The 24,362-nt window shown below is 44.1% G+C and overlaps 1 protein-coding gene and 1 long non-coding RNA gene across 4 annotated transcripts in view; one reads left to right on the top strand and one right to left on the bottom strand.

Moving 5' to 3' along the window:
* The window catches only part of LOC144943258 (equilibrative nucleoside transporter 1-like), a 59,608-nt gene that overhangs the window by 7,986 nt on the left and 27,260 nt on the right, over positions 1–24,362 (top strand). For all 3 annotated transcript variants that reach the window (XM_078870590.1, XM_078870589.1, XM_078870591.1), the window contains 2 exons: positions 15,374–15,436; positions 17,187–17,268. In XM_078870590.1, coding sequence (XP_078726716.1) covers positions 15,408–15,436; positions 17,187–17,268 — 111 coding nt within the window. In that variant the 5' untranslated portion in view covers positions 15,374–15,407. The remainder of the gene's footprint in view (positions 1–15,373; positions 15,437–17,186; positions 17,269–24,362) is intronic.
* The window catches only part of LOC144943261 (uncharacterized), a 33,479-nt gene that overhangs the window by 7,190 nt on the left and 1,927 nt on the right, over positions 1–24,362 (bottom strand). The window lies entirely within an intron of this gene.

Genomic DNA, 24,362 nt, shown 5'->3' with positions numbered 1-24,362 from the left:
TAAATGTAATACTTAAAGTATTAACATTACAAAAAAATTCATTAGGGGTTTAATAACAAACAATTAAGATTAAAAGATTACGACTTACAAAGATTACTTAATAAGGAATAACTTCCAGGGCGGCTGCTTCTCCTCAGATCAAAGTGGCCATGGCAAGCCCGCGCCACTAGGCACTGGCATGACACGGTGACGCCATCAGATTGAGACTCGAGTTAGCTAACCTGTGAACAAAAAAAGACTTTGTATTTTTATCAATGATAGGTTGTTTTTTTTGGAGAAAAACGTAATTTGAAAAAATCATTCTTGCGCACGTAACTGTGAAACGCACAGGGCACCTCCGATTAGCACGGTTGGCTACATATGGTGTGAAAGAAGTTCAACACACGTGCATACAAGTATGTCCCTTAAAGATTAATCACGGAACTGCGAATTTGCGCTATGTGGGGGGCGGCGCCTGTATAGGACGATAGCGTATCCCACCTCGGTAAAGTCACGTAGGTAGAAAAAATAATAGTTCACGATCGAAACGTCGTGATCTATTATTTTTTCTACCTATGTGGCTTTACCGAAAGAACCAAAGAGTATGGATTCCTGCAGTCACGAAAGCTTCAAATGAAGATCGTATCCCACCTATTTGCACGGGATCCACGGGCCGGGGTGTGACGTCAGCGTGACGCACGGACCCAGCTGGAGTCTGTAGGATGTGGCGATGTCATCCGGCAGTTGTGCACGCTGTGCCTCCGCCCCACAAATACGAAGGAGACATCGCAGCGGTACATCTCCGCTACCCCAGACACAGTTATCTGGCTTGACCACCATCTGCATGTCCATCAGCCATACAAAAGAACAAGGAGACTGCACTTGACCACGCACCAGGCAGACAGGATTCCAGCCAAAAACATTTTTTCCAGCCGAAAAATGTTCGTTTTCAGAACTTGCCGTCAGCTCTGTTTAATGGTTTTGTGCACTCTTCAAATATTTGTTGCACTTTTGGTGCAATGGTGATGTGGCTTTGGCAGCAGTTATTAATACATAAGTCTTGGAGTGTGTACTCGAAACAAGTTAAATTGCAGTTCATAAAGATGCAGTTCATACAATGCGCATACAATGTTTGAGATACAATTAACAGTATAATTTCAGACCGGTGTGTAAAATAAGCTCTAGGCATTGACGTGCGTAGATTAAAAATGCTTAATATTAATAAAAAGTGTTTTGAACACTTGCATTGACACGATTGTAAAATAAAAGCAATGCACATACGTGTACTGGGTTGATGAGGGTCATTGTTAGTTGTTATTGCCAACTATCCTATTGCCCGTCCAAGGACGGGTGTATTGCAGTAAATCTGAAACTTGCAAGCGAAAAGCAGACCGCGACGTGATATGCATTGCATCAATTCGTGTGCAATTTGTAAGGCCGTGGTGACACAGACTTATTTTAATTTAAATGTTATAATCCCTTGTTCATCATGACGTCATTTTTTGTTCTGTCTCAATAGCGTTACGGAGATCGCGTGACGTGAGGGTTCTGCCTTTGTAGTGAGGGTTGTCAGTTGACGCCATGTGGAGTGACGTCATCTCTTAATTATTATTAATGGTGGGGGGGTGTCCATTTGGAGGACGTCACCTGGTCATGAATATTAATGAGGGGGGCTGGTCGATGTGGAGTGACGTCACGAGCGTTGGTATGCTTTATTGACTAAGCTGTGTCATCTTGCTCTTCTTAGAGTGGCAAATGCTCAAAAGCCGAGTCAACCCTCACATGATATTCCTTGTTTTTTTGTGGGCAGCACTATATGCTTCATTCCCCCTCCACCAAACGGTCATTCTGCTCGTAATGCCGTGCTGATTAACAATAAGTAGGGCAAATCATGCATCTGAATGAGTCCTGTATAAACGTGTTCCAATACATGTTTAGGGCACTGCGGTGGCGAGATGTTAACTACCTCACCTGGGAGGTAGTGGGTTCGATCCTGACCCTGACGCCTGTATATTTGGGGTTTGCATGTTTCTCCCCGTGGTCGTATGGATTTTTCTCTGGGTCCTTCAGGTTTTTACCCTCCACATTCAGAATCAACATGCTTCTAGAGATTTTGGCTGTTTACATTTCCACTTCATTGAGATATTATTTGTGGCCAGGTTTCTTCTGAAAAAGAGCTATATATCTCAGTAGGCTTTGCCTGGTAGGATGAGGATAGTTTAGTTTTATTTGTATGTGTTTGGGTGATTTGTTTACCTTTCTTGTACTTTGCACTTGTATCAGATTTTTGTTGTTGTTTTAACGTTGTCACCCGCTCCAGATTTGTAGCTTATCGGATTCCTACCAGTATAAATAAATATTCTGATTCTGATTTAATTTGCCAATACAATGATAAGGCCAGCTCATTGTGTGTGATATTATTGTCTTGGCCACCGCGGCTTGTCTTTTGAGCGCAAGTTTTAATCACCGAAGTTTTTGGTAATTGGGCCCTCATAAAATACGTTCTCCCTTCTAGGGTTGATGGCCCCAGACGGTTGAGATATTACTGCGAGTCAGGCCACAGATGGTGGTGTGGTAAAACCTCTGGAAGGTGGGGAGAGCCTTTACAAATGTTGGATGCATATAATTAACAACTCTGGCTGTCGCCTGATTGGGCTGGTTGTAATTACCGTCAAAAGGTCGTACTCAAATTGTAAATGTTGTGGGTTTACTCTTCAACACACAAGGGGTGTGCTGAAGAACGAGTAACGAATTGGCATGTTTTGTTTACGTGACAAACCTTACTAAATGGCTGTGTCGGGTGGTGGCGGATTGAACGACACATTTACGCGATCTAATCCAAAAAATCTCTATTATGGTTAAAAGTTGGCATTTACGCTCGATTAATACCGAATACCCTTAATTAACGAAACACCAAATCTTCACCAGTGTAGTTGTAGAGAGAATAAATCACAATAGGTAAGCAGACGATGTCTCCTTAATATGTTTTATGCAACCCATCTGCAAACGCCCTTCTATGTAGCAAGTTGCGCGCATGACCTTCTAAAAAGGCTGTTGGGCCTTTGTGTTGTATCAGAGATACTTTTATTTTTACACAACCTCACTGTCCTTTTTCTTACTTCCTTTACTATCTCTCAGGGTTACTTTGACGATCTGTCGCAGGCTGGGTTTTCTGCTTTTTCAAGCATTTTCTATTCCTTATTTTCGAGCTTTCTTCTCCAGAAAACATTAAACACTTGTGGTCTCACTGAGGGTTTTTGTACTTATCTTGCGGTACAAACATTTTTTCCGTACACGATTGCATCGCAACATCGCGAGACATGTTACCAACTTGGGGGGGGGAGGTCTTCAACTCGCAGTGGATTGTTCACGGCTGTAGTTGATGATAATTTACCATGGACAGGGAAGTCGAATGGTTTTCTTGTAAAGCCGTACAATACGAATCCGCTACTGATGATTGGAGCATGTAAATTAGTATTTGACACGCAAGACCTTTTGTAATCATCGACGGAAATCAATCATCGCCTAATTACACCCTGTATTAACTCTCAAAGCCTCATCGCATCCTCCTGCCATGCTAATAATACGACCCAGGCATTTAAATTTCACCGGTGATAGTTGTTTTCTCACGTCCCCTGGCTGATGGTTTCCCTCATACTTCTGGCTGCGCGTATAACTTGGGACTTACTGGTGTTCACCTTCATGTCGCCTCTGGCAAGGTGCTCTTGCCCTTCTAACCAACCTCGCCTAGCTTCGCCAGTGAATCCGCCGTGATGACGAGATCATCAGCAAACAGTCGTTCCCCACGGCGGTCCTGTTCTCGTCTCTTCGCGTAACAACATACGTCAAACACTACTGCGGGCGGCAGTACACAACTTATGAGCGGGTTACGTTCCCAGACCCGTCCCTAAGTCCGTTATCTTGGTAGTCAATATTTAACTGGACTGTACATGCGGTCAGTGTTATAAAATGTGTTATGGTTCAAGAAAAAAGGGAAGCATTGTTAAACTTGACAATACTGTTGTTTTGCATAACGCGAGAAGCTGGGACTCATTACATCTCGCGGAGGATCGATCCGCCGCACAAAATAGTTCCGCAGTTTGGTTCGTGAGTACGACCGAACGTTCGCAAGTCGAACTGTTAAAAATAATGACATCTCACGGCGGTTCGTTCGTAAGTGCGGAATGTTCTTAAGTTGTACGTTCGTATTTGAGGACTGCCTGTATAATAAATTGTATGGGGCTGAGTGCTTCCCTGTGGTGTAATTCACTATGATTGGGAATTTTTGTTGTTGCTTCTGTGTCCTGCCTGAGTTTCTAGCGCAGTGAAATGTTTCAATCAGGTTTCCCTGAGACCCCAAAGTTATTTTATGTATTTACTATTACTTTAGTAGGTAAGGCCCACTGAGAGATACAGCTCTTTCAGAAGCGACCTGGCCACAAATGATAGCCCAGAAAAGTGGCATATGTGGAAATGTATAGCAGCCAAATACTCTAAACGCATGTTTCTAAATGTGGAGGCGAAAACCCGGAGGAGCCGGAGAAAAATCCACACGACCATGGGGAGAACACGCAAACTTCAAATATATAGGCGCCAGGGTCGGGATCAAACCCACGGCCTCCTGTATACCAGGCGAGGGAGTAAACATCTCACCTTAGTTATTTAGATACCTATTGCAAATTAGACTATTTTGGTCTCTTTGAGTTCTCTCACCTGTTAAAATAAAATGAACTCGAACTAAATCACGCCCTCATTCACTCGATCACTTGCTCGTGCTTGCAAATGAGGCGATATGGGACATTTGAGTTCGCACCTGGTTAAAGAAAATAAACTTAACCACTCTGGCTAACCCCAAGTTCCAATTTACTCGAGTCCGGGTAAGGCTATACCGTAGCTGTTGTATTGCTCTTGCACAAGTGAAGGCCCATGCTTCAGCACGTGCGCATATTCTTTGACACACGAGTAGTGGGACCTTTTAGGTTTATCGTTTAATATTCCTGGCTTTACTGCAGTCTAACTTTGAAGTGTTACTGTCGGTGGTTAAATGTTATATTTTTTGTTGTTCCTGCTGTGCTCGGGCACCACAGATCTCGCATTGTAAAATAGCTGAAAAACTGGCATCCATGTGACATCAAAGAAACTCAAACGCAATGCAGGCACAGGTTACTAGCTCTGTGCAATGATCCTTTTATCAGAATAATGACGAAGGGCTAAAGGTCTGAGCACGGTTGGGGTTTTATCTTTTACAATTAGGTCTGTTTAAAGGAGGAAAATATATTAAAGTTAGTCACTTCATATGAGTACACAGTCCATGTATACATTATTCAATACAGTAATGCTTCGAAATTCGTATATTCGATAAACAAAGTTTTGGTATAACAGAAAAATAAATGCAATTAAATAAATAATACTTTCACCGATCTACAGGACTATAAAAATAGGAATAAAACTAATTCTTCACTCTTGATTTGAAGCTTCGTGAAAATAAAATAAATCACGACGTTTCGGGCGCAACACAAGCAGACTAAAATCTAATATTATTTTCAATATAAATTGTCTTTGTTTACAATATGAATGGTTATGGCAATTTCCATTGCAGCCAGCTTGGTGTGAAACATCACCGCCATTGTTTTCCTTTGCTGGTCTCGTGGGTAACGTATTCATCTTGCTGGTGCCTTGGATAACTTGCAAGTTGCAATATGAGCTCGGATAAACCAGAAAATGTGGAACGTTATCTTGAGCCAGCAAATTAACAACCTGTCATTTATCAGTTGAGTAGATCGTGTCATGTCTAGCATAGAGATATAAAAAAAACTAACTTTGGATGCCAATTTTTGCTTCTCGACAGTTCACTGTTAATGTGCCATTTACTGAGTGACTGTGTATGTATGTACTTTGAACTTCTTTCTCACCGTACGTAGCCAAAACGAGCTAATCGGAGGAGCGGGGGAAGGAGAGCAAACTAAACACAAAATGCAGTTCTAAAGAAATGCGTTTTCAAATCTACATTTGAAAGTGCATAGCTCCAGTGGCTTCCTAGTATCGGCAGGAAAGAGCGTTCCAGACGGCCGCAGAAGCGCATTTGAAAGCACACGATGCAGTGACCGTCTCTTTTATTTTACAGTTGTCTTTGTTCGATCGCTATCTTGCCGTGATCTCGGGACTGTTTTGTTGTTGCTGTTTTTCCTCGCTTGCCCAAGCTTGATAAATCGGGCTCGTATAATTAATTTATATTTAGTGACTTGCCTTTTTTTCTATTTTGCACTCGTATCGTTTTTGTGTGGTTTCTTGTAACTTTGCTGACCCGCCCATACTGGACATCTGAGAAAAAGAGCATCATAGCTCCTCGGATTCCTCCTGCAGTCTTAAATAAAGAGTCTGATCTAAACGAGCTACTTAAAATTGTGTCCAGATATTTTTTTATAGAAGAGTTCGATACCCGGACGTTTGGCCAATTCAATTTTGAGAAGTGTTACGTGTGCGTAAATTGGAGTACCCATGAAAAACTCTCCCATGGGGCATGACGTTCATAGATCTGCACAGATGGGTCATGAACACTTTATTTCTTTTGTAGAATTTAATGTAGGTCGTGTTCGATATACCCGCGTGCCAATGAAAGCTCATAATTTCCACGTCGAATAACTGATTTGGCACCGCTGAATTGCTCTGTTAAATTCCTGTCACATGTGATTAAGCAGGTTATCAAATCTAGCAACTTGAAGGCGTTGGCCGACTCACAAATATCAGAAAAGTTTTTTTGTGAATAACCCACAAAGGCAGTGCGTAATACTGAACATTTACTTGTGATGCGGTGTGTGCATTTATTGTCATGTCCTTTGACTATGCTATACAGCAGAGCCTGTGGGTGCAAAGTGCTTGCGTTGACTTTCATCAAAGTGTCTTCATTTCTGAGCAAGGCCTCGTTATGTCGTATGGTGTGTGTGTGTGAGGGTGCATTGTGTGTGTGTTGAACGGTACTTTATTTGCTTTTGCACTATACTACATCCCACGGTGACTCTGGTTTGATTCCCAGAGTCACAATGAATCTGGGTTGCCTGCCTGTCTTAAATAATCTCTGAATATGGATTGGGGGACTACTGGGTCACTTTGGCCTTAAATGAGTATCTCTGTGGGAACAATCAGCGCTATGGAGACAAATGCGGCCAGGCGTGGTTCTTGCCACCCCCAACCCCTTGCGTGCTCTTGTCAGTGTGTGTGTGTGCTTGCTAACAAAAAAAGTAATTGACCTGACAGTCCACATGCCTAAGTGGCGATCTTTGCATTTGTGTGTGTGCGTTGTTGTTCACAAGCGGTCAATGTGCATGCTGCTGTATTCCCAGAGTCCCACGTGTGAATTTCTGTCTTGTATGTACAAAAGTGGCTGCTGCAACGTGCTTTACTGCCACCGTGATCATATTTCATATTATTTATCAGACACACTTGCTCAAGCAAGTGTGGGACAAAGCTGATTTGTTTAGAAATGTAAGCAAATTATTTGGTGACGCTACATAGCAAAAAAACACTCCAGGCATTAGTCAGTAACACTCCCTTAAAGTTTTAAGTCTAAATTTAACTCCCTGAAAAGTAGAAATATATAATCTGTAAATAAAACTGTCATATATGATCAAATGTGTTTTATATGTGTATATATAAAAAGAATAACAATAATTTTCAAAGGAAAGTATTTAAAAGTACTGTATATAATAAATTTAGCACATCTATTATTGGACACACTGCACTTTATACCCTGCGGCCTGAGATAAATTACGTTTTTTTAAAGTTTATGAACAATTTTTTATTAACATGAATCGTTAATTACTAGTAACAAATTGCATAGCAGACAAACCCGTCATTAATCAGAAACGTATTACTAAATAAACCCATTTCTTTTGAAATGTTAATTTCTAAATATTGCTGACACGATTGGATTTTGGGGACCGCTATTGAATTCCAGGCCTAATTATAATTTAAATAGGATTAGAGCACCTCTAAACCTCTAAAGAAATGTCAGCCTAAAAGGGACTTACAATTGTACTAAATCCCTGATCTTTTAAAGAGGAGTAAAGGAATTTGGGAGCAATTTAAAGATGAGTTATATTTTTGCGTCATTTTAACATTACTTTCCCATTTTACAGATGTATGTATGTTGAACTTATTTTGCGCCGTACATAGCCAATCGTGCTAATCGGAGGTGCGGGGAAAGGACAACAAACTAAACGCAAAAATCAATTATAAAGAAATGAGTTTTCAATCTAGATTTAAAAGTGCATAGCTCCCAGTTCCAGACGGCCGCAGAAGCGCATCTGAAAGTGTGTGATGCAGTGACCATCCTTGTTTGATGGCTAGCCAAAATCCGCTGCGAGGATAACCAGAGTTCGCGTGATGGTTATCACACATTACACATAAATCAAATGTGTAATGTAACAAATGTGTGTTCCAGTGGGAGGTTACATCGTATATTACCTTCGAAAGGGATTTTTTTTTAATAGCACTCAATTGGAAAGCTTTGCGAGAAGTGAGGGGGTGAGTAGTTGAATCCGTTCTTACCGCTGCACAGTTTTCAATTTGAATGGGGAGGTGGCTTTTTCTGCTCTGATCTCCCACCAGAAATCAAGAAGAGGTCATGCACCGACTTGTCACTGGGGCTATGGTCACCACTGCTTGAAATGACGAGCCACTGGTTTTGACACGATGTCTGCACAGTGAGCTTGCTGAAGATGCTGGGCAAATCTTGTTGCCAAAGGCGTTTTACCAGTTTACAAAATTTCACGGAGGCCACAACGTTTGCGCTCAATGCAATAAACTACATTTGGTGGAGGTACATGTAAACCTATGGTATGTCACAAATGATGCTCTGCATGTCGAATGAGTTTATTTACCAGTTATACATGTTTGAATATTGGAAGTATGATTCAATAGATACTAATAAATGCCGATTTAAAAACTGTTACTCAAGAAATATAAAAAAATTATCGGGGTGCCATGGTGCAGAGTACAGTCTCCAATTCTTGTCCACTCTATCCCACGGGCCTTTCATTGTGCTCTGAAGGCCTATTGCCAGAAACAGTGCCACTGTTAAATTGACGAATGTGAGTTTTCAGTCATTTGTTAAGGTAACTGAGCTGGTTGTGGAAATTCCTCATTCCTGTGGTCAATATGAGTCTGTCCATAGGACAGCCACTGTCGACTTAACACAGTGTAGTAGTACCTGTTTATCGGTCGTTCGAGTGCTGATGGGCTTAATCGACAACCCTCGATGGAGAACTGAATGTGTAGCGTTCTGATTGCGAGCGGGGGGGGGGGCGATTCGACCACGGTGTGAGCCGCCCTAAAATTATTCGAGGCCCAAAATGACGCGAGGCCTGAATTCGCGAAACTGACACAGCAGGCGCTAATTTTAAAATGAACGTTCGAGCGGCCAAAACGGTGTCTAAAAAAACTCACCTCTAAATAAGGAGATAATCTGGTGCTCCCAAACTATGCTATTAAATTTCACCTCATTGCACAAACAGAAATTAAATACTTTAGAAACTAAAAACCGTACCCTAATTAACTCAAATATACGAAGGTCCTCTGACAGAAGTTGAAAACCCACGTGTTTTTTCTCTCTCTATCCATATAACAAATAAACGCTAAACATTTACACTGTTAATAAGACATGGTAAACACACCAATCCCGCAAAAATACCAGATACGTTTACTTTTTTAACACGGGCCCAGCCCATGCTGACCTCACAAATTACTTTGTAGAGTCATGTGCCCTTGAGTAAACTTGTAGTTTTATGAGCAGGGCAGTGAATCGGGTGCCTGTGCTTTGATGGTTCGGTCCCAATTGCACTGGCATGCTATACCTTGTTCAGCCATATCCCAACGTGTGTGTAGGAACCATTCCCCAGTACCTATGCTGGCACGTAGGAATGAAAACCGTTTGTCAAGTTATGCCATGGCTACTGCTGCTTAGATGAAAAAAGTATCTGAAGGACAATTATTCTTGTAATGAGAGACTCTCATGGCACCACAGAGAGACACGTGACGCAAGTATAACAGCCCTCTGTCAAGGCACTGCTGGACAAGGCCCCCCCCCTCTCCGTGGAAGTTCTGACAACACTTCACCAAACTGGTTGGTGCGAGTTGATAAAGGTAGGGACCATAGACGTGAGAGCAAAGGATTGCAGTACAATGATAGATTTTTGCTGCACTGCTTTTGCTGCCCGCCCACGACCTATAACAACCTGTTGTTATTAGACGTGGTGGTCTCGTATCTTAGCACTACCCAGGCTCGCTCAACCCTGCTTCGCTTACAAAAGCAGCTGAGTTTGGATGTATTCTGGGTCATTTGGTCATAGTCTTGGAGAGCTGAATGGCGTTCAATAGAACTCGCAAACAGACACCTTATGAAAGACCCAAGGCAGGAGATGCCTGGGTTTGAACTTCCATGAAGCTCATGGTCCACCCTAAACCGCATCCACTGCACAAAACCATGGCAGATGCGGATATCGGATGCACAAATGGAAAATAACATTCTCCACTGTTTGACTGCGGTCATCCAGAACAGACCGTATAACATGTAACAACGCAATGCCCGATCCACTAATACGTAGGAGACATCATGGCGATACACTCCGCTGCTCCTGACACGGATATCTGGCTTGACCACCTGAATGTGAAATTGTAGTTTGTTGCTCTGCACCTACATCAGCAGCCATCCGAAAGAAGAACGTTATGGGCAAGTGATTCGTAAATGAGTGACACAATCCAAAGATCTACACTATGGGAACCTCATTTGCCAGTAAAAATATGATAATTGGTTTTTTACCCTTCTATCTGGCAACAAAACTGACACCTTTTTACAAGGAGTCATGTTTGCATAGACCGCAATACCTGCAGTCATAATACAAACAAAAGAACATAACTCTGATAATGTGCACTGTCCTTGAAGTTGATTGGTCCACACCCGAGACAGCTTTCCTTAGAGCCTAGTCTCACATGGGTTGGACCAGATGACGCCAAAAGGCGCACAACTCAAAGACAATGCACCATCAGAGTATGAGAGCTCGGGGCAAGCATCTACACTATGGGAACCTCATTTGCCAGTAAAAATATGATAATTGTTTTTTTACCCTTCTATCTGGCAACAAAACTGACACCTTTTTACAAGGAGTCATGTTTGCATAGACCGCAATACCTGCAGTCATAATACAAACAAAAGAACATAACTCTGATAATGTGCAGTGTCCTTGAAGTTGATTGGTCCACACCTGAGACAGCTTTCCTTAGAGCCTAATCTCACATGGGTTGGACCAGATGACGCCAAAAGGCGCACAACTCAAAGACAATGCACCATCAGAGTATGAGAGCTCGGGGCAAGCATCTACACTATGGGAACCTCATTTGCCAGTAAAAATATGATAATTGGTTTTTTACCCTTCTATCTGGCAACAAAACTGACACCTTTTTACAAGGAGTCATGTTTGCATAGACCGCAATACCTGCAGTCATAATACAAACAAAATAACATAACTCTGATAATGTGCACTGTCTTTGAAGTTGATTGGTCCACACCCGAGACAGCTTTCCTTAGAGCCTAGTCTCACATGGATTGGACCAGATGACGCCAAAAGGCGCACAACTCAAAGACAATGCACCATCAGAGTATGAGAGCTCGGGGCAAGCATCTACACTATGGGAACCTCATTTGCCAGTAAAAATATGATAATTGGTTTTTTACCCTTCTATCTGGCAACAAAACTGACACCTTTTTACAAGGAGTCATGTTTGCATAGACCGCAATACCTGCAGTCATAATACAAACAAAAGAACATAACTCTGATAATGTGCACTGTCCTTGAAGTTGATTGGTCCACACCCGAGACAGCTTTCCTTAGAGCCTAGTCTCACATGGGTTGGACCAGATGACGTCATCTGGTCAGATAGAAGGGTAAAAAACCAATTATCATATTTTTACTGGCAAATGAGGTTCCCATAGTGTAGATGCTTGCCCCGAGCTCTCATACTCTGATGGTGCATTGTCTTTGAGTTGTGCGCCTTTTGGCGTCATCTGGTCCAACCCATGTGAGACTAGGCTCTAAGGAAAGCTGTCTCGGGTGTGGACCAATCAACTTCAAGGACAGTGCACATTATCAGAGTTATGTTCTTTTGTTTGTATTATGACTGCAGGTATTGCGGTCTATGCAAACATGACTCCTTGTAAAAAGGTGTCAGTTTTGTTGCCAGATAGAAGGGTAAAAAAACTATTATCATATTTTTACTGGCAAATGAGGTTCCCATAGTGTAGATGCTTACCCCGAGCTCTCGTACTCTGATGGTGCATTGTCTTTGAGTTGTGCGCCTTTTGGCGTCATCTGGTCCAACCCATGTGAGACTAGGCTCTAAGGAAAGCTGTCTCGGGTGTGGACCAATCAACTTAAAGGACAGTGCACATTATCAGAGTTATGTTCTTTTGTTTGTATTATGACTGCAGGTATTGCGGTCTATGCAAACATGACTCCTTGTAAAAAGGTGTCAGTTTTGTTGCCAGATAGAAGGGTAAAAAACCAATTATCATATTTTTACTGGCAAATGAGGTTCCCATAGTGTAGATGCTTGCCCCGAGCTCTCATACTCTGATGGTGCATTGTCTTTGAGTTGTGCGCCTTTTGGCGTCATCTGGTCCAACCCATGTGAGACTAGGCTCTAAGGAAAGCTGTCTCGGGTGTGGACCAATCAACTTCAAGGACAGTGCACATTATCAGAGTTATGTTCTTTTGTTTGTATTATGACTGCAGGTATTGCGGTCTATGCAAACATGACTCCTTGTAAAAAGGTGTCAGTTTTGTTGCCAGATAGAAGGGTAAAAAAACAATTATCAAAATCCAAAGAGTTAATGAGTGCAGGATAAATGATTATGCAACCCCTTGAGTGTGGCTCCGGGCCCCGCTGTGCGTGTGTTTTACATGTGCGTGATGGTAATAAGGGTTATAATTGGATCTCTGCATTAGTGGGGAGGGTGCGGGGGATTGTATCTTGTTGTTCATCAAGCGTCTTTACTCGTGTGGCCGCACGTTCACTCATTAACGTTCGTTCGACATTGGCGGCGGAATTCTTTGGCCGCTCGGTCAGCGCTTGCGGTTGGGGAGTAGTTAAGAAGGCGCCGACGCGTGACCACAGTCTCGGATGTGAAAGGATCTCGGCCCCGACAAGAAAGCGCAACGATTCCGACTTTTAAAAACGCACCCCTCCCATGCCCCCCCCCCCCATGTTTGAAGGCCAGCTTCGGGAGTACAGTAGTAGTAACCTTCTTCCACTGCGGGTTTCGCGATGTCTACCTGCCTTTAGAGCTAATCGATGAACAAATGGGATTAGTGGTCCTCGGCTTTGTTTATCATGGGGGGCTCGTTGGGATGATTTGGTGATCCCATTAAAAAAAAGTCTTCATGCTCTTGGAGCAGTGTTGATTTCGTTTTAATGGTCCTGAGCCCCTGATGGATGTAAATTCCACAGTTGTATGGCGGCTAATATTTTCATGCATAGGACAATCACTGCTGGCTTCCCGCAAAAGCAGTCCTATGTTTTATTGGTCCTGAAGCGGATGATGGGCTGATTATATCACCAACGGTGCTCTTGTCACAGCGAACAAAAAAAGATGAACACTTCATCAGTAACACTTGTCTTCAAGGAAAGAAGTATGATTGGCAATGTTTTGGCCAATGCCCGACCTCATTGCACGTGAAGAGAAAGGCCAGAGAGCACGCAAAGGATAATACAAGTTGTAAGACTGCACTTGACGCCATGAGGCCTGATGAGCATTCCAGTTTTTTCAGTAGTAGATTTGTGATGAGAGAAAGAAAGAGAGTGAGCGCTATTTAAGCCAAAGGCATACGAAGCATTCTGTACACAACACCTTTCAACGCTTACTTGCCATGCCCTAGGTTTTCTCCGTGCATCTTTTTCAAATCACACATTTTTTCCCCATGTTCTATGAAACCCACGTGAGAAGTTACTCTGACCTCGTTGCACAGCAGGTGGTGTTGTTGTCGTTGTTTTTGTTTGTTCCGCGCCAAACAGGTTTAGGTGATGGAATTGTCATTGGCAAAAACAGAAACACATTTGACCAATGAATTACAGCACCGTAGAGACGAGGACAGCGTCTTCCTGCTCAAGCGAACATGCTGAAAATCTCTGTTGGCAGCTCTGAGCCCAAAGCACATGGTGTTCAATTAAGTTATATGAACCTTATGGCGGGACCCCGGGGTCCCGAATAAACGGAAGTCAAAGTCGTAATTTATTTATTTTTGGCGACTCTGTCCCACCGCGCACATAAACGCTGCAACCCACCTGGCGCGGATCATTCTGTTGTCATGTCGTCCAAGCGCATCGAGGACGAATGCGCAGAAGGAACTAAACTTTTAAACCTTGGTTAGCGCATCGTTTAGAGCTCGTTAAGAGGAATAGGTTGCCGTATGGTTCGCCTTCAAAAGACATAAAATGACGTCGCAAAGCAGTTTATGCGAGAGCTGGGGGCTTATGGGACCCAGGGGTCCCGCCATAAGGTTCATATGGTGACTCCATACCAAGAGCATTTTTAAAGTGTTCTACAGGACAATCGTGTGAAGCATAAACAGCGCAAATAGAATCGCAGAACAAGAGAGGCCAAAAAAAAAGCACGTGTTGTTGGGTGGTGGCGGGAGTGACACTCGGAGTGGATTCATTAGGAAGACTTGGTTAAATAGCTCTCACGTGGGCTGTTTATACCACAGATGGGCCAGAGGTATTTTGTTGATGTCGCTCCTGTTGAGTTTTCGGCCTCAAGCTGAGCTTTTGTCTGCTGTAGTTGCATCACCCCATCTCGATAGGCTGTTGTTTTGTGTCCTCTGCGCAGGTGTATGTACAATCCACCGTGTGGTCAGCCCTAAACGACAGGATCTTTGAAATAGCAACGCGCAAAGAGTGATACTGCTCACCAACAGCAGGAAGGCACAGCTGCCATCAGACCTTGCGTGAATGTCATGTGACCACCACATTACCGATAAAACAATCCCAGCCTTATCTTATTTCACTGCTGCCTGATGGGACAGCCACATTCTTTTGTGTTTGTTGGTGGATTATAAATTATATGGCCACACATTCCACTCACTTTTGAGCTGCCGATTTAGGCAGTACATTACCTGCCACAATTTTCGCAATGTTCCTCTATAATTGGGCAGTGGTTGGCGTGGTAATGTCTCCTAAATATGTCTTGTGTGTTTTTTTTATGCGTGTGTTTCTGTAATTGCACGTGCGTGTATTCAACATGTGTATTCCATGCACGCACGTGTTCGCATACGTGTCTTTTTGCGTGCGTGTGCCAATCGCTCGCTCACGCGTGTTTGTGTTCGCATGCTTATGTCACCCACAGCTGCAGGACCACGTGATCAGCCCAAACACACAACATGCCCAGCCAGGCGGCGCCCCATGACCGGTAAACGCCCCTCAAACACACATGCGCCATTGACCAGCGTGGTGAAATACGGTCTATTTTCTACTGAATATTTTTATTTTACCAGGTAAGGCCCACTGAGCTATATAGTTATTTTTCAGAAGTTACCTGACCACAAATGATAGCTCAACACAGTGGCTTATCATATGGAAATTTATAGCAACCAAATACCGAAGAAAAATCCACACGACCACGGGGAGAAAGACACACAAACTCCAAATATACAGCAGGCTTCAGGGTCGGGATTGAACCCACGACTTCCTGTATATCAGGCAGGATACTGAACATCTCTTCACCGTGGGGCCCACAATCCTTGTGACTTACATGGCGTGGGGGGAAACTTCATCCAGCGGTGGATCAAAAAGGAAGCCGAAAAATAAACTACGGGGTACAGTTACGTGTTGGTACCCTGGCAAGGATGTCGCGGCATCGCGGGACGTCGTGCGTACGTGTGCACACACGCTGTGAAGAAAACAACCAGTCTCTTGTGAGGAATGTGAGAGACCCGGTTGGTCGTGTATCTTAATCACTCATGGGAGTAGTGTCGCCATGGATGGACAAACCGAGTTAATTTCCTAGCTGTAATCTGACCCTTGGAGCACCCCTCGGTTGACTCGGTCTAAATTGAGCTCCTGGTTGCAGTCTGTGAACATTGGCAGTGTTACAGTGAGGCAGCCACGCGCGTGGAAGTCGAGGCAACACCGCTTCCTTTTATTTGTCTCACTAGCCTGAACAGATGCTCGCAAACAGCACTTAAATAACCACGCAATGAGGCCTCATGCGGATTTCTTTCTTTTTGGCTGTAGTGAGAAATGAAAGACCCAGGCTGAACATGTACAGGAGTGGCTGCAAATGAGAATAATGATCACGATGATAATAATAATACTCTTTGGTTCTTTCGGTAAAGTCACGTAGGTAGAACAATAATAGATCACGACGTTTCGATCGCAACACAAGCAATCGTCATCAGGTGGGACAAGCACAGCGAGAAAAAACTGCTGAAGTAGGCGAGAGATCTGCCGTAGCACGAGGTTATATAGGCATTGGTAGTAGGGGGGGAGAGCGAAGGGGGGGAGGCGCGGCAAAAAGTGGACCCCGCAGCAGCACCCGGGTCACTAGAGTAAAGTGGACCACCGCGGCAGCAATGGAGAGATTGGCTGCAGGGGGGGAGGCGGGGCAGTAAGTAAACTGAAATAACCAAAGAGTATGGATTTCTGCAGTCACGAAAGCTTCAAATCAAGATAATAATCAGTTGTCAAACTACGCCATTGTAACGTTAAGATCAATTCTTCCGTCGTGATTGGTATAATTGATTCAGTGACTGCAAATGTTTTTTTACGGCCACGTTCGTCTGTGTATTTATGCACCACACCAGGTAGATTCTATTTGAAGTGTCAATAAATGGTACTCATGACGTCACAGGCAGCTCCTTTTTGAGACCTGTCACCTACAGAGATCTCTGTGTGTATGCGTGTGTGTATGTATGTGTGTGTTTCTGCGTGTGTTTCCGTGTGTGTGTGTATGCGTGCGTGTATCTTCGACACGTTACATGGCCTCAAAGTGCATCTTTCCTGGCACAGGCGCTGTGGTGACATCACCGTCACTTAGTGGCGAATGGTGGGTATTGGTATCTGTATGTTTCCATGTGTGTGTGTTTCCGCATGTGTTCCATGTATGTGTGTATGTGTGTGTTGCCACGTGTGTGTGCATGTTCCTGCGTCTGGGCCTGCAGCTACCACCTCGTATGGATCATCTTCTTCATCCTGGGCCTTGGCTCACTGCTGCCATGGAATTTCTTTATGACGGCCACCATGGTGAGACCTCCGAGAATTCCCAATTTTTTCCTGTCCCTGGCATGTTCCTGCCCACATATCGGATATAATAATAAATGTCAAGAATGACGTACGTTTGGTATTCCCAACATTCTTAAAACGCAAAAGGCTGTCGCGAAGGGGTTGTGTTTTTTTTTACAGACAGTCTGCAGTAGGTATCATGCAGTATAGGGCGTTGTGGGTATGTGTAATCCTCATTTGAGTAATTTTCAGGTGATTTGATTTTTGTTTTTGGGCCGTGAAGCTCACACACAATGCCCTACTCATTTTGAACGGCATCATGGGATCTTTATTGTCTACTGTGAAGCAGAGGACGATCATTTTATGGTAATTACACACGCAATAGTAACCAGGGTGGTCTGCTAGATTCTCACCGTGAACTTCTGCAATGAGCGACAATCGCACTACCACTGGGCGATATCGCTGCCCAAAAGTGGCATCGGTGACGTATGGATACATCATTGGTGTATAACGTATTATGTGTGCGTGCGTGCGTGCAATTCCTGTTCCCGAGTAACATCAAATTCTACATTGTAAAGCTTAGTTTAGAGTATGTGGTTGCGATAAAATGTCCATGTCAGAAGCCACGTTGTTGAGCTATCATTTGCGGGACAGTTCTTTTCTGAAAAAGAGCTATTAAGCTCAGTGCGCCTTACCTGGTAAAATAAAATAAAATTTTTATCAAAGATACCCTTGTAAAAGAGACATTTGCATTTCAATAGGTTCTCAGCTGGTGAACTACAAGCTTCAAATCTAGAATCTAGAATGAACTACAAGGTAAGTCATTTGCAGATTAAGATATCAAAGTTGACCCATTAATTTACAAAGCAGTGGGGCTCTGAAAAAAAATCGGAAATCCCATTCCAAACAGTCGGCTACATCACTTGGATTGAGGTGCAAAATTTGGCGATGAGGTTGGTGGACCATAGAGAGATTGTCGTGAGCAGTGATGAGTGCCATTCCAGCCAGAGGGCCTGCTAGCTGGTCAGGTTGCAGTAGAGCAAGAGGGTTGGTGGCCCCGTCTGCAACGAGGGTTTGAGTGCAAGTGGATTTCATTATGGTTATTCCTGTTTGCTCCTACACGATAATAACAAAGTCAATGGAAATTAATTGGCCAAACGTAAAAATGCAAATCCCTCCTGAAAGAGAAGCGAGGCTTAAGCTAGGCTTTTCAATCAATAAAATGCATATATATTATATTAATATTGTACAAGCAGTTATACCTGTTATGCGTAGTTTGTGAATGGATTAAACTTGGCAAGAGGTATTGTTTGTGTGTGACGCTTCCCGTGCAAAAATCCGTAAAATTGCTGCCAACTCCAGCGCGGTTGCTGCAGGGCTGCGTGGCTTTTCCACTTAGAGAACGTAAACAATGTATATATTTGAACGACATCCAAAAACTACACGGCAGAACATTCTCTGAATGTGTTTATAAAAAGTCCGGGCTTGTATTCCCTATGTTGCAGCGCGACAAATCGCAATTTGGCCGCCCTCTGCTTGTGCCGCACCGCCAACATTTAACAAACATTTAACAGCTATGTGCCGAGGCCACGCTGCGGTTTCACGCCATGGAGGAAGATTGATGGTCGCGTTTGGGTTTGTGGTGAAGGTTGTTATAGGGAGTGACGTTTCTCTGTGTGGTGAGGGTGTGATGAAGAACGTCAATAAACACAGGGCCAAAACGCATCACCTTCGGTGGTGGGGGGGGGGGTCTCTCATCGTTAGTGGAGATATTGGGAAGCTTTCACGAGAGGCCGAGCGAGATGGAGCATTCGCCAAGTGAGTCAGTCGAGTGCTGCGTTCGCAGAAACCGGCCTTTTTGATGGACCGAATCAACCAAATATGGAAGACTGGAGTGGTCAACTTCAGCGTTAGGAAATGGGTGTTTGTGGCAGGAGTTTGGTACCACGTGGGTTAAAGTGCTGGAACTCTTAACAAAGCACAACAAGAAAGTAATCTGAGGGTGGAGGATGTGTGCAATATGATGGCACGACACAGTAAGCACATTGAACCCTGTAGACGTAATCAAGCGGGGAGGTTGTCAAGAGCAGGGCAGGTGTGCAAGCAGGCAGAGGGAGGGGGCAGGTTACCCGGAGAGATATTGGAGTGGCACCCAGAGATCGGTGGCCATGTGGTGGCATAGTTTGACCTTTTTTGGGTTGTTGTACATCAGTTTAGAGCTCTGGCAGAATGATTTTAAAGCTGAAGTGTGGTGGCGTCATCGGAATTGGCCGGGATACTTTCTTTTAACTTGATCTGTAATGTAATTCTTTAATATTTTTTTGGTAGTGTGGGGGTGGTTCAAGCTCACAATCCAGTGACTTGGAGACTGGGATCATGCTGAGATGTACGTGGGTAGCCAACGAGCAGGGCCTCTTGAGATGTACTGCATGGAAGGCGCAGTAGAAATGCTATTTGATGAGGATAATGAGAGGTGGCTGTAAGGAGTGCAGCACAGCAAATAGGACCGAGCAAAAGTAGCAAAAGAATAAGCTCTTACATGTTGTTTATCATTCTCGCCTGCTTTGTGAACTTGTAATGATGATAGCATTGTTACGCAATTTTTTGTTACGCAATTGTTCATGTTCACTGGCGCCTTCGTGTGTGGCAACAGAGGGCAGAATGTAGAGTTTGCCATCCGATAAAGTATTGGGTCACGCGTGCTGCTTGACAACGTAGATCCTTGCGCAACTAGTGCCATCGACGCTTCATTCATTATTAATTTGTCTTTTACTTTTTCACGCATTATTTTCGTGAGAGCACGGTCGGAGTCGCGTCATGAGATTTAGTTTGTTGTCCTTCCCCCCCACTCCCCCCCCAACCCTGATTAGCACGGTTGGTTAAACGTACGTACGTGAGATGACGAATCACCCTGGAGTCATCGGAGCCTTGCGTCCAATCGGGGGAACTGCCACGGACGACGCTACTCCCAGTACTCTCTCAGATATACACTAATTATTAAAAATGGACCGTATTTCGGGAGAAAAGTGCGTGTGGAATCTCATGATCTTTACCTCCCGGCGGCACTTGCGGACAACTATCTTGTGCACGCAGTTCACCAGGCAGGGGGCGTCATTGTTAGGAAGGGGACATTCGCCAACGTGATGCTGCCGGATCGGTCCTGTAATCGGTCAATGTATGTTCCTTTTCAGTTTCATTTATTAGGTATAACCCTGTGAGCCATGTGGCTCTTGCCTTGGGTGCAACCGCAACAAAACAAAAACATGAACAAGAAACATCTTAAAGTGACTACATGCAACAGAAACATCCTGGAAGCAACAGAAACATCCTGGAAACAACAGCACAGTAAAGTCCCGTGTAGCCAGTTTCCCAGCTAGTTTGCTAAGGTAGATCCGTGGTGCATCGGCACAGAACAAGAACAACACCATTGTTGATCTATACGGAGGAACAGGCAGCAACGGAACGGAACGTGTCAGAGGTGCAGGCAAAAATAGTGCGGAAAGAACAAAACTTTACTACAAAATGGAAGTTATATTGCACATTCTTTCACAGATTCAATATTCTTGAAGTTTTGTGTGTACCATGCACCTTTCAATGACAGGTGGACCACCCTGCAGGATCCCTGGATAAATAAAGGACGTTGTTTTTCACGTGTAGATTTCGTCTTCTATTGGGGCTCTGTAGGGCACCAGCTTTTGGCCGCTCGACAAATTAGCAGGACAACCAAATTCGTCGTAATTGACGCTCCATGCTACGTGTTTAATCAGAATCGGAATATTTATTTATACCGGAGGAATCCGATGAGCTACAAAGCTCTTTTTCCCCACAGATTTGTGTGTTCGTATCACAGCAGAGCGAACGTTTGCTTTTATCTCGAACCCCTATCACGCGCTGACCTCACGACGTGTTGTATGAGTGGCAACCGGTCAAAGAGCTGCAATATGTGTGAATAATCCAGCCCGAGCCCTTATATATTTTTTTCTAATGAATGGCAATTGTAGTTTCTTCCCCACCCTACCCTGAAATGACCCAGCCACCGTGCTCCCCATAGAAGAAACTGCGATTGTGCATTTTCGGGTGAGGCCAGGGTGACAGTCGTTCACGAGTCTGTGCGTGAAGATTCGCCCCCGGCCACTGAGGGCGCCGTCAACTGTGCGCTGTGCGTGGACGAGATTTGATAGAATAATAATATTTGTAGAGCCCCAGAAAGGCTGTCGAGGTTTTCGATTCGGTTTCTCGCAACTTATTGCAGTCTACTCATCTCGTAGAAATACATTTCCATAAATAAGCTGCTTACAAGCACGTTTCGAGGCATGAATTGTGTGTGTGTGTAGAAAACGGTTTTAATCAACTGTGTTTATAACACGAATGGTGGGAGGGTGGAGCAGTGGTTGGCCACCTGAGTTCGAGTCCTGGCTACGGCTAACATGAGTGGAGGGTGACATCTGGATCTGTCCTGGACCATCCCGCATCACCACCACATTGGCCAGCGGGGTGGTGATGGGGTGGCTGTCAAACAACCCCCATGACCAGCACTGCATGGGTGGCCTTCATCCCTCAGTGAATTGACAAAGCCTTGCTAGTTGTTTTTTTTCGTTAGTTAACGCACTGAGATTGGCCCACAATGAACATGTCTTGAGACTTCAGGTTGCACCGTTGAGCTGATGGGTTCTGCATTAGACTCTAGACACCCATAATTAAATCAGGCTACAGGGAGCATCAGTGTCTGCACATCCCGCACCTCTGATTTAGCACGGTTGGTTTCGTACGCTACGAAATAAATTCAACATACGTACAGACATAAGGGGTAATGACTACCAATCCTGGTGATGCCCACCACACCATGTCATCGCTTCCCTGCTTTGAGATTCTGCAACCCTTGCACAGTTCACGTCTGACGTCCACAGTCCGATGTTGTAGTCCATCACCACCATTTGGGTCACTGACATGTGGGTGCTGATCCATTGTCCCTGTCTGAGTAAGCGGCCCTCCTCCATTCTGCGCACGCACCCCGCCCCTCGTAGCCGCCTGATAACAACAGCCTCAAGCCTACACAAGTCTGCTATGAATGTTCTGGTTACAGTCCACTGCTGAAACTTTCCACTATTTTGGATTTCACCAGGCAAGGCCCACTGAGCTATATAGCTCTTTTGGAGAAGCAACCTAGCCACAAATGAGAGCTCGATGGAAGTGGCTTATGTGTAAATTTATAACAGCGAAATATTGTAAAACACGTGTTTATAAATGTGGAGAGGAAAAACTAGAGTATCCGGAAAAAAATCCAACCACGTAGAGAATATGCAAACTCCCCTATAAACAGGCATCGTCAAGGTCAGGATCGAATCCACGACCTGCATATGAGGCGAGGAGGGAGTTAACATCTCGCCACCACGGTGCCTGTGTTACATGACCCTCGCCTCCACATTGCTGGATTGCCCTTGTTTATCCAGGCTGGTCACCTGTTCAAGCACTGTTCAGGCTCAACGCCCGGGTTAACTTGAGAAATCTGACAAGGTGGGGCACATTCCAGTTGATTTTGTCATATGCGATCCGCACATACTCATTCTGAAATGGCAGGAGCTTCGTAAAGCACGACATACTGGTTTTTTTCTCTCTTCACGTAATCTATCCCAGCACAGCCCTGAGGATGAACGTCAATGTACGTCCATAAGAGGTTTTTTTTTCTTTTGGGTTAGATCGCTTAAATATAAATGTGTCGTTAAACCCACCACCACCCGACACAGCCAATCAAGTAAGGCTTGTTACGTAAACACAACATGGCAATTAGTTACTAGCACGCCACCGGTGTGTTGGAGAATAAAACCCTTAACATTTACAATTCGAGTACGACATTTCGCCGGCAAGTGCAACAACCATCCTCATCAAGCGACAGCTAGAATTGTGGAGAAATCCTCCTGCCTGTTTCGGTCTTAAATAGACTAGGGGTGAATGTGATGACGTCCCTTGTGAGCCAATCGGGTGCGAAGACCAGAGGGGGCGGGGGGTTAAAGTAGTCATAAATTATAATGGATATCTATTATCCGTTGGGTTATTTGAGGTGCAGGGGGAAGGACAAAAACTGAACACAAGCAGTTCTAGATTTGAAGCTTTCGTGACTGCAAGGATTCATACTCTTTGGTTTTTTCGGTAAAGTCATGTAGGAAAAAAAAAAATTTAATCACGACGTTTCGATTGCAACACAAGCAATCATCATCAGGTGTAACAACCACAGCAAGAAATTCTGGCCGTTGCTTGATGTCATACCTGATGATGATTGCTTGTGTTGCAATCAAAACGTCATGATTTAAAAAAAAAAATTACCGGCCTGACTTTACCGAAAAAACCAAAGAATACAAAAGCAGTTCTAAAGAAATTAGTGCATAGCAGCAGTAGAGCGAGCGGCTCGCAATCGCGAGGTTGCGAGTTCAAATTCTTGCTGGGGATTAACTTGGCCTCTCAATCAAACTTTCATATTGCACCTTTCAGAGTGAAATTGTCGCAGAGCGCTTCACAAGTAAGCGTGACATCAATAAAATTTTAGTTGCACAAAAACAATGGAAAGTATCACATTTAGTTAAAATATATGAAAGACATTATAAAATACACCTTGAACCTCTTTTTAAACACCGTGACACCTTCCTTGTCAAATGGCGTTCATGGTGCACTCCACATGAACACAACGTCGACCGGTATGCAGCACTATGAACACCATATTCGCTGCACGCTGAACACCCTACCAGCTGCACCATAACACCGCACACGTCACAAACACCCTAATCGCAGAGACGCGTGATTGTGGGGAAGTCAGTCGTTGTCCTGTGGATAATTCCCTCGCTATAGGAATGTGTAATTTTCACCACTGGCTCAGGGCTTTAGATAAGAGAAGAGCACCGCCTCAATGCTCAGAGTAAGAAACCACTTTGACCTTTGACTTTCATGACAGAGCAAGAAGCACCACCTAGCATGGGACATGCACGTATGTGTACACATTGAACTTCTTTCGCACCGTACGTAGCCAACCGTGCTAATCAGAGGTGCGGGGGAAGTCCAACAAACTAAACACAAAAAAGCTATTATTTAAAAGTGCATAGCTCCCAGTGGCTTTCCAATATCGG

Source organism: Lampetra fluviatilis, chromosome 30, assembly GCF_964198595.1.
Source record: "Lampetra fluviatilis chromosome 30, kcLamFluv1.1, whole genome shotgun sequence".
In the NCBI taxonomy this organism is placed as follows: domain Eukaryota; kingdom Metazoa; phylum Chordata; class Hyperoartia; order Petromyzontiformes; family Petromyzontidae; genus Lampetra; species Lampetra fluviatilis.
This window is presented reverse-complemented; position numbering and strand designations above follow the sequence as displayed.